This window comes from Mauremys mutica, chromosome 23, assembly GCF_020497125.1.
Source record: "Mauremys mutica isolate MM-2020 ecotype Southern chromosome 23, ASM2049712v1, whole genome shotgun sequence".
Lineage (NCBI taxonomy): Eukaryota > Metazoa > Chordata > Testudines > Geoemydidae > Mauremys > Mauremys mutica.
In genome coordinates this window covers 15,045,323-15,055,485 of record NC_059094.1, presented here as the reverse complement: position 1 = coordinate 15,055,485, position 10,163 = coordinate 15,045,323, and the positions used below count along the sequence as shown (strand labels likewise).

Genomic DNA, 10,163 nt, shown 5'->3' with positions numbered 1-10,163 from the left:
TTGCCGTTTCCATGGCTGCAGGCCCAGCAAGAGGAGGGAGTTTTGTGGGCTGGCCTGGAGGCTGAGTCACTCAAACCGAGAACCAAACAGCTCCTCAGTACTTCTCCTCTACTACACACAAACAGCACCCTCACAGCCCAGCACAGCTCCGAAATCAGGAGATTGGATGGCTCAGGAGAGCAGACAGGGCTGATTACCTCTGCAGTGGCGATTCAAATCCAGCTGAGTGGAGGTGTCTGAAGAGTTGTCACTCTCTGATAACTGCTCAGTGGCCTGTGTGATATGAGATTGGCAGGTGCCAATGCAGTGCCTAGTTGACTATCCTCTGCATCACAAAGCAACACCCCCCCCCATTTGCATTAATTAGCCCCGTAGCGACCATCATCAAAATGGACTATGGGACTGAACTAACCTGCTGGCCTACAGGAGAGGACGGATTAGGGTATAGAGACCAGTGATTAGGGTATTAGCCCACGACCAGGGAGACCCAGGTTCAAGTCCCTACTCTGTAGTAAAGGGGAGGCAGAAAAGTACCTACAGTAGAAAGATGGTAGCAGGACTAGGGGGGGAAGCTTGAACTACTGCAGACCAGTTTGCAGAGGAATTCAAGCCAAACACCTCTTACTTGCATGCCAGCTATTAAAAAAATATTTTAGTGCAAACAAAGCTATACTTACCCCCGTCTTCTCCCGCTCTCTATTCCACTGCTGAGAGCATAGATTCAAGATACCAGCCTGATTCCCAAAGTTACTGATTTCCCCATCTCTGCAGGGGTGGGGCGGGGAAGTGATGAGACCAGCCTGTGACAGCTCCTCTCCTGTTCTTGAACATAGAGGGCCAAACCTTCATCCTGCTCAAGTTAGTAGCTCATTAGTCTTCAACAGGACCAGAATCCAGCCCAGAGAGTTTCAAAGTTTACATTGGCTGGACCCATCAAATTCTGAAGTACCCCTCCATATGTTTACAGGGCTAGTCTGTACTAAATGGAGTCAAGTCAGTTGGCCAGGAAGACATATGCATTAGAGGATGCACCCAAGAGCTTTATTTACATTGTGAACTAGTTACACCTGGAGAGCTTTCCTTCAACGTATACTCTGTCACCTGAAACAATGGCCTCTGCCCATCCCTAGCATCTGACACTACAACTGAGGTTAGGCTTGCTTTACTTTTCACTGGATAGCGTCTGTGCTAAGTGGCAGGATCAAGACATGGCCCAGCCAATGGCAGAGACAATACTTTATTCAGAAACAAAAATGAGGAACAAATGAGTATGTTCAGGAACTGACACAGGCTTTCATTGGAATGGTTCCAGGCTGTACATTAAATATGTGTATGATGGCACATGGAAAGAGACAGAACCCAGAGCATCTGCACTCACAAAGTGTTACGGGTGTGTGATAGGGATCAACCGTGCCTTGGGGAAAAATCCCCTTTTCTGATGTTCATGGGTTGCCCATTAGAACAAAACAGTCAACAAAGCCCACTAGGAAAAGCATCTGGTTATATAATACACTCCGTACACACTGGGCCAAACCTCGTGGTTCTCACTCAGCCGGCGTTCTGCCGGAGTGAAGTCTGCAGGGCTTGGCCATGGAGTATTTTGGGATCTCCAAGTCTTGGGAACAGAGTCATGGTATGTGGGAGACAGACTCTTTCCAAATACACGGCTCAGCAAGCTGACAACAAAAAAAGCCATTCCTGCTCCGTGGAGGGGAGCCCATTCCTGGTGTTCAAAGCACCAGGCTGCTTCCCTGCCGCTCAGTTCAACCACAAATTATCAACTAATCTTTTAAAGAAAAGTACATAAAACAAAAAAATCAGTCTGGCTGCGATTTCCCTCTCAAGCTCAGTCAGCAGAAATGAGGTTCTTCTGGGTGAGGGCTGGGTAATAACCCCTTCAGTACATATAATGTCCTCCTTAGCATGGGGCAGATATTGAACATGTGACTTCACCAAGAGTTTTCAAGTTTAAAAATAAACCTCTTCACTGTAACTAACTCTTATTCTGACGAATGTGACAAATAAAGTCCCAGTGGAAGTCACAAGTTAACCATGAGGAACGTCTATGCCACAGTGGAGCTAGTGCTTTCCCAGGCAGTGGCATTTCATGCTGCTCACGTGACGATTCCTCTCCTGCAGTGGATGGGACACAGTCCAGCTAGTCCCAGAGAACGCTGCTCCTCCACAACAAGGTGAGCATACGCTGCATCCCCCTGAAACAGTTTCCTATCGCTCAGGAGTCCCCAGCCTTTGCTTCAGGATCAAATACTACAAGACAAAAAGGAAATCAAATGATGATATTGCTTAAATCCTGCTAGACTTGAAACCAGAGGAGCATCTGTCTCTGCAGGTTACCCAGCTACCACTGGAGTCCTCATATGTGGTGAGAAATCCTTAAACATTGAAAGGAATGCAACTGAGGCTTGTAGGGCTAGATTTAGGCATCTTCCTCCCTCTGCTGGCTACTTGCTCATGGCCAGGCAGAGTGCTCTAATATGCAAAGGATCTGTCCTTTGGATGTTGCCTATTCGCAAGAGGAGCAAGTAGACAGAGCAGAGGGATGTTGATAAGTATACACACAGCAATAATCACATGCAACCAAGCACTTTACAAACTTAATTAAGCCGTGCATGCATGCACACCCATCTGGGCGTGCCACCCAGCCTGTGTGTGCATGTGCAGGCACACGATAGGTGAATATCCTGATCCCCATTTTATAGACACGGACCCTGAGGCACAAATTGCAAGGTCCCACAGCAAGTCAGAAACAAAAGTCAGGAATATCTCACCCTTAGTCCTAGGTTTAGGCAACTAGAAATCTCTCCCACTTTGTGCCTACAGTTACAAATAAGCCCCAGCGTGCCAGGTTTACCGGTGCTGGGTTGCTTAGCAGAGTAACAGGCATTTTAGCCAACATCCTCCACATTTAATTGTTTTTAGAGTAGGTTATCGTGTAAGATTGTCAACCCTCAGTATCCTTCAGCAGCAGGAACTCTTACTAAGAAACACACCAATGACTGCATTACTAATCCCAGCCACTGTTGCAGGGAAAACACAGAATTCTGTATGCACATCTTGGTAGGAAAGTGAGGGAAACTGAGGCAGAGGTCTAGCAGTTGAAGCAAGGGACTTCCAGGAGAGTCAGTATTCCTGCATTCTACCTCTGCTCTGCCACTGACTTAACAGTCTGACCTCAGGCAAGTCTCCAAACCTCACCATACCTCGTTTCCCTATTCATAAAATGGATGTGATAACACTGACCCATATCTGTAAAGCACTTTGAGACCTTGAGATGGAAGGTACAATATAAGCATTATTCTATCCTTATTTCTTTACTAACTGATCATTGCTAATTCACACTCATGCCTGGAGATTAGCACTGAAGGCAGATTAGCATGTAAGTGAGAGAACACAACAATAAAGAAATAACAGACCCTACCTCACAAATGTATTTGGATAAACTAGATGAACAAGTGTGGTTTAGAATATGGACTGTAGTATATTCTAGAAGAGCAGTGAAGTCTTTGTAACACACCTATAGCTAACCTCAGCCAGATCTTCATCTAATTAGCTGATGCTTACACATGGAAAGTGCTGTACAAGTGTTAAGCATTATCATCTCCTCCAGAGGAGAGAAAAGCACCTCCATCATCTGATTAAAATCTTATGTAACTGAATGTTCACCTTGGAAATCCAATCCCCACCACAGCGATTAACTGAAGATTTCTCTTGCAAACGTTTGTCTGGACAAGCCAACCTTTGAACACAACAAGAGGCAAGGACGGGCTCTTACATTCTTACGGCTCACAATAGCTTGTTGCAGCCACAGCAGCTCCATGGCCAAGTGATTTCGATAGCACTGGAGGTCGGGAAGAGTTTGAGGCAGCTCCTGTTTTATGCTCTTGAATGGAAGCTCTGCACAGAAATGGAAAAACAGAGATTAATTCTATTTAAAAGGGTTATTTGGTTTTATAGCCTAACCATGTTCCCTTTAGTCCTCTCGTGTTCAGAGGCCAGACGGGAGGTACTCTTCCCAAATTCCACCTACCATCCCAGGGGAACTGAATGTTTTGGTAGAACAATCAGCAGTGAAACAGTTAACCACCTTAACATACAAACTGCTGTCAACAGATTTCAAAGTAAACAATCCATTGCAACAGAGAGGGGCAGGTCACCCCATTTGGAACCAGAACTCTACTTTGTACTATTCTAGCTTCTCATATTGCCATCACCACCCAAGCAGTGCACACAGCCTCGGAACAAGCTATTTAGAAAGTTAACCTCTAGTGTATCTTTCATAGAATGTGGGGAATGCAATCAATCATCTTCCTTGGTTTGCAGAGTTATACTATACAGAAGCTAGTGTGTTAATTTTCCTGTGCGGTCACTGCTGCCAAAGCTGGGCCAATCCATCTGTATTATTCACTTTCTGGCTCCATGAGAGGCTGTTTATTTTCTTGTGTCTGGTATATCAAGAAAGAGAGACCCTGGATACTAACCTACTTCCAACTGTGTCAAAACAAACACATGCACGCATGTCCACAAACAGGATAAAAATCAAACAGTTTTCTGGGTACAATCCCTACGCTCTTGAACAAAATCCATCCGGATGGACTATCAGAGTTCTCTAGGGCTACAGCCTACAGTCTTTCCAAGACAGTGTTCCCTAGACTCTGCTCTATACTTGATCATAGTGCCTATGTAGAGGGGTTATAACAATGAGAGAGTGCCCGCTTTGAAGATCTTCAGTTAGTCTCTAGGACCTACAAAGAAAGGAGAGCTACATAAAGCTTGTTCCTAACTTACGCAGCCTAGGCAAGACTATGAGCTTGAAGGGTATGCATAAAGCTGATTGGAATAGAAAAATCTAGCTTGCTTGCGATCAAAGTTTTGCAGAAAAATCTTTAATCTGATCTCAAATACACCAAGGGCCTCTCCCTTCCCCTATGCTAATGGAAGAGGTGACATGGAATTTATTTAGGCAAACAAAAGTTTGGATAAGAGGGTGTACTTTCCCCTGCAATTGATGCTCACTGGGAAGCAGAACATTTAGAAAATGGGAGGATTTGGATAAGAGGGGTTTCCAGGTGAGAAACCTGGAACCCTGCCCCAAACAGGGGTTGACCAAGGTTTCTGAGCTGGTGTGGAACCAAGTTTAGTTTGTCCTTGCAGTTAAATAATGTATATCTGCAATGGATAATTTCCTAGTGTAGACAAGACTTTGGAGAGGAGATATTATTTAACCAGGAAACTCATGCGAGGGGACCCAGACTCCATTTTATGCGATCTCTTGGATGAGATTCATTGCTCTAGTCTTTCTATTGTATTCCTGAGGCTTTTGTCTCTCCAACAATCTAGCTCAGGTGGGTGAGTATGTTGCCAGGTTACACATGCCATGCTGGAAGGGTTCAGAGGTGCTGGCTATAATGTATATCCCTATTCCTGTTTCTTACCTTGGCTGGCTACAGTAGACCCTATCTCCGGAACAGTGTTGCTCCATACAGATGATGCATTGCTATTGTTCTTCCATTCCGTATTCTCTCCTGATAAGCTGCAGTCCTGTCCAGTGGATTTATCTGCATCACACTCTAAATTTTGCTTCACTCTCTTGCTTTCACCCCTTGAGACCATCACCTCATCTTGAAGCTGAGCTGTAGGTTTCATGTAACTCCTAGAGTCACAATCCTTTTCTGGTTCTAGTGTCTCAAGAGGACAATGCTTTTGCTGCCCTTTAGCTGTGTTGTTATGGTCTTTGGATCCAGACTCTTGATCAATTAATCGCTTTACTTTCATCTGCTTCTGGAGAAACAATGTTTGAGAAGTTAAACATGAAGGAGAGTTAACACACAGAGGGAAGTAATAAAAAAAAAATCCAACAAGGTTAGGTTCTTCCTGGCCAAGATGATCTTGCTTAGCAGATGTTTGTAACCAGCTCCCAAACTTTCCTCACTACTTTCCAGAAATTCACTCTGCCCACAAAAGAGTTTTAAATGATCATGGTTTGGGAAATGGTTAACAGTTTATTTCCAAGCTACATTTTTTTTTTTAAATAAAGCTTGTTCATGAGCCATGTTCAAACACTACAAGAGAGCAAGTCTCAGATAGTGCCTGGCTGTATTATGGACAGATGGGGTCTGTCATGGAGAAGAGACAGTTTGTTCTTTCCAGGCTTCAGCACCATGATTCGAGTGGTTAACACATGGCTAGGTCAGTCTATAGTGTGAGATGGCTGCCCCCAATATGGCTGCATTTATAGCATTTAGCCAGACCATACTCTGAATCCAAGCACAAATTGTGGTAATGAAGTCCAGAAACTACCTGCTACATGCAGAAGTGCTAAATACCATTTTAGCTACACCATTTTTTGTAAGAAATCCCTATTCAGACAGAACATGCCGATCATATCAGCAATGCCAGCCTTTGCCAGGAGCGACTGCATACCATGACCTGAATGGACCATACCTTTTGAGGAAAGACAGGCGTTGGTATGAAGCGTCCTTTCCACTGCAACGGACCCAAATCCCCTTCAATCTCCTTTACCGTGTTCTCATAGTCCTCCTGTAAGCTTTGGAACCTCTTCCTCACAAGATAACCCCTGACACAGGCCTACGAAGGATAAGACACCCAGACAGAGATCCCCAAATAGTCATAGAGATGGTTGACCACGTTTCCCAACACAGAGAAGATTTGCAGATGCTTCAGAGGGAATGAACAGAACAGGGCAATCCCCTGTCATTCACTCCCAGCTTCTGGCATTAGAGGTAGGGCTACCCAGAGCACCGGGTTGTGTCCCTAACCATCTTGGCTAATAGCCATTGATGGGCCTATTCTCCATTAACTCATCTAATTCTTTTTTGACCCCAGTTATACTTCTGGCCTTCATACCGTCCCATGGCAACGAGTTCCACAGGTTGACTGTGTGTTGTATGAAGAAATACTTCCTTATGTTTGTTTTAAACCTGCTGCCTATTAATTTGAGTGACCCCCTAGTTAGTGTGTTATGACACCGATAAATAACACATCCCTGTTCACTTTCTCCACACCATTTGTGATTTTATAAACCTCTATCATATCCTCCCCTCTACTCAGCTCTTTTCAAAGATGAACAATCCTAATCTTTTTAATCTCTCCTTGTATGGACGCTGTTCCCGTCATTCTTGTTGTCCTTCTATGTGCCTCTTCCACTTCTGCTATATCTTTTTCAGACGAGGTGATCAGAACTACATGCAACATTCAAGGTGTGGGCATACCAATGGTTTATGTAGTGACATGATGATATTTTCTGTTTTATCTATCCCTTTCCTAATGGTTCCTAACATTACTATTACTTCACAACATCTTAGATTATTAGCATGGAAACAATCATTAATAAAATCTTAGGGCCCAATACTGCAAATGCTATAAAGCACGATGCTAACTACCCTGGTAGTCCCACTTAAGTCAAATAGACTACCCATGGCCATGAGCATTATATCTGGTAGTGAATATTTGCAGGATCAGGCCCTAACTTACTGTTGCTGCTTAGGCAACTTGTTGGTTTATTTTTGTATTTCTTCTGGCTAAGACAGGGAAAACAGCCCATCAATTTCACTGTGTTTCTAGTCAGTGTCACTTTCTAGATGAAAGTGATTAATCTGAAGAGGGGAAAAAAAAAAAAAGAGAGAGAATAAGCAAAGCTCCAATGATGACAGTGTCCGAGAAAGGCATCCACTCTTTAAGGAACATGTGACTTATTCATACCATATTAGGGCTTTTCTACAATGTCTCATACCATGGAGCTACTCAGGAATGGCTACTGTGCTTTAAATTCACACCCTACTTTAATCCAAATTAACTTTCAACTGCAAACTCTGAATACGCCCACTTTGAAGTCAATGGGAATTTTGCCACTGACATCAGTGGTGCAGGATCAAGGCCCCTAATGTTATTTGTATATTGTGCCTGTTTCTATGAAACACACAGGAAAAAACACTCAAGACAGGAGCACCAAGGAGCTGTGATACCCTCAGTGAAATTAGAGCAGAGGGGCAAACTCAGCCCTGGAGTAAGAGAACAGTCCACCACTGCCTTCAGTGGTGCTGCACCCGCTTACAGCAGGGACTAAGCATAAGCACAAGAAACAGCAGGAGCTGGGGCAGCAGAAATAGATTAAGAGAATTTTGCCCCTTGTCTATCCAAGATGTGCCTACACCCGGATGTACCACCCCAGATATACAGTCATCCCCACCGGGTCCTGCCCCAGCCCCAGATGCATCACCCCACCCTTCAGATATACAGCCCCCCCTCCCACCAGACCTGCCCCAGATGCATCACCCCACTCCTCAGATATACAGCCCCCCCGAGACCTGCCCCAGATGCATCACTCCACCCTTCAGATATACAGCCCCCCTCCCCCCAGATGCACCCCTGACTCCTCAGATATACACCCCGCCAAGGCATACCCCTGCTGTACCTCCCCCCTCAGATATACTCCCCCAGACCTGCCCCAGATGCACCCCCCACTCCTCAGATATACACCCCCCAAGGCCTACCCCAGCTGCACCCCCACCCCAGATATAACCCCCGTCTGGCCCAGCTGCACCCCCCCTCAGATATACCCCCCGTCTGGCCCAGCTGCACCCCCCCTCAGATATACCCTCCCAGCCTGGCCCAGCTGCACCCCCCCACTCCTCAGATATACAGCCCCCGATGCACACCCCCCTCACATATACAGCCCCCCCCCAGACCTGCCCCAGATGCACACCCCACTCAGATATACCCCCCCAAGGCCTACCCCAGCTGCACCCCCCCTCAGATATACCCCCCCACGGCCTACCCCAGCTGCACCCCCCCTCAGATATACCCCCCAAGGCCTACCCCAGCTGCACCCCCCCCTCAGATATACCCCCCAAGGCCTACCCCAGCTGCACCCCCCCCTCAGATATACCCCCCAAGACCTACCCCAGCTGCACCACCACCCTCAGATATACCCTCCCAGCCTGGCCCAGATGCACCCCCCCACTCCTCAGATATACAGCCCCCGATGCACACCCCCCTCACATATACATCCCCCCCCAGACCTGCCCCAGATGCACCCCCCCTCAGATATACCCCCCAAGGCCTCCCCCAGCTGCACCCCCCCTCAGATATACCCCCCAAGGCCTACCCCAGCTGCACCCCCCCTCAGATATACCCCCCAAGGCCTACCCCAGCTGCACCCCCCCCCTCAGATATACAGCCCCCCCAGCCCTTGCCCCACCTTATCCCCAATGCCTGCCCCCGCCCCGCCCGCGCGCCTCACCTGCAGCCTCGCCACCCCCTTCACCAGCCGTTGCTGCTCCGGCGCCATCTCCACCCGAAACGGCGCGGGCGCTGCCTGGTAACCGGGCTCCGACCGATGGCGTCATCGAGTGGCGACAGCAGGCAGGGGAGGGGCTCTTCCGCCCCCCGCCCCGCAGGGCCGGCGGGAGTGTCTGCCCTCTGGCGGTCACGCGCGGGGAGGAGCCCCATTACTGCCGGGCCCACCCAAATCCAGCCCCCCCCGGGCTGGCAGTAGGGGAAGGGCAGTGAGGGGCCCCATGGCCACGCGCCACGCAGGCTGGGTGCTCCCCCTCTGAACCCCTAGCCTCTGGAGGGGCAAAAGGGGGCCCAAGCCCCCCAACCAGCCGGGTGATGGAACAGCAGAGCCCCATTCCTGCTGGCAGGCTGGAGGGGTGGCCAGGCCAAATGCAAGCGAGCGGCATTGTGACCAAGCACAGGGCATCACTCTGCCCCTCAGATTTGGGGTAGCTGGGCCAGTAACCTGGCCCCCTCCTTAGCAAAATTCTGGGTGCACCCCTGCCCGGAACCCACTGCTTTCCAAGGGAAACTTTGCCTCGGTCTGTGGTAAAGTATCTCCTGGTGCTTTACCCACATGCCTCCGCCATTCATCCTCATCCCCATGTTACAGATGGGCTAACTGAGGCAGAGAGCGGTTAATAGACAAGATTTGCAAAACAGGAGCAAGCCTCAGTATTTAGGAGCCTAATCCAAGACATTGTAAAGGAGGTGGAACATGTTCAGCATTTTTTGGAAATCAGGCCCCATGCAGGTGTCTCACATTGGACCCCCAATACCATTAGTCACTTCTGAAAATCACAAGCCTAGGGCTGAGGGAACTGAGATTGTTTAGCCTGCAGAAGAGA

At 47.8% G+C, this 10,163-nt stretch overlaps 1 protein-coding gene across 2 annotated transcripts; it reads right to left on the bottom strand.

The window, feature by feature from the left end:
* Positions 1-1,030: 1,030 nt before the first annotated feature.
* On the bottom strand, positions 1,031-9,434 carry IQCC (IQ motif containing C). 2 transcript variants are annotated; one of them, XM_044998203.1, is made up of 5 exons: positions 9,281-9,434; positions 6,463-6,606; positions 5,454-5,796; positions 3,794-3,915; positions 1,031-2,268 (listed from the first exon to the last, which is right to left on the bottom strand). In XM_044998203.1, the coding sequence occupies exons 1-5, from the start codon at positions 9,326-9,328 to the stop codon at positions 2,227-2,229; spliced, it is 699 nt and encodes a 232-aa protein (XP_044854138.1). In that variant the 5' UTR covers positions 9,329-9,434; the 3' UTR covers positions 1,031-2,226. The 2 variants fall into 2 exon arrangements, with proteins under 2 accessions (XP_044854138.1, XP_044854137.1); XM_044998202.1 differs by having other exon boundaries at positions 1,043-2,268; positions 5,454-5,799; positions 9,281-9,433.
* Positions 9,435-10,163: the final 729 nt, after the last annotated feature.

Coding starts and splice junctions, on each gene's coding strand:
- IQCC (XM_044998202.1), bottom strand. CDS start 9,328: ATGGCGCCGGAGCAGCAACGGCTGGTGAAGGGGGTGGCGAGGCTGCAG. Junction 6,607..9,280: donor AGGGGGTGGCGAGGCTGCAG/GTGAGGCGCGCG, acceptor TATCCTTCGTAG/GCCTGTGTCAGGGGTTATCT. Junction 5,800..6,462: donor CGCCTGTCTTTCCTCAAAAG/GTATGGTCCATT, acceptor TTGTTTCTCCAG/AAGCAGATGAAAGTAAAGCG.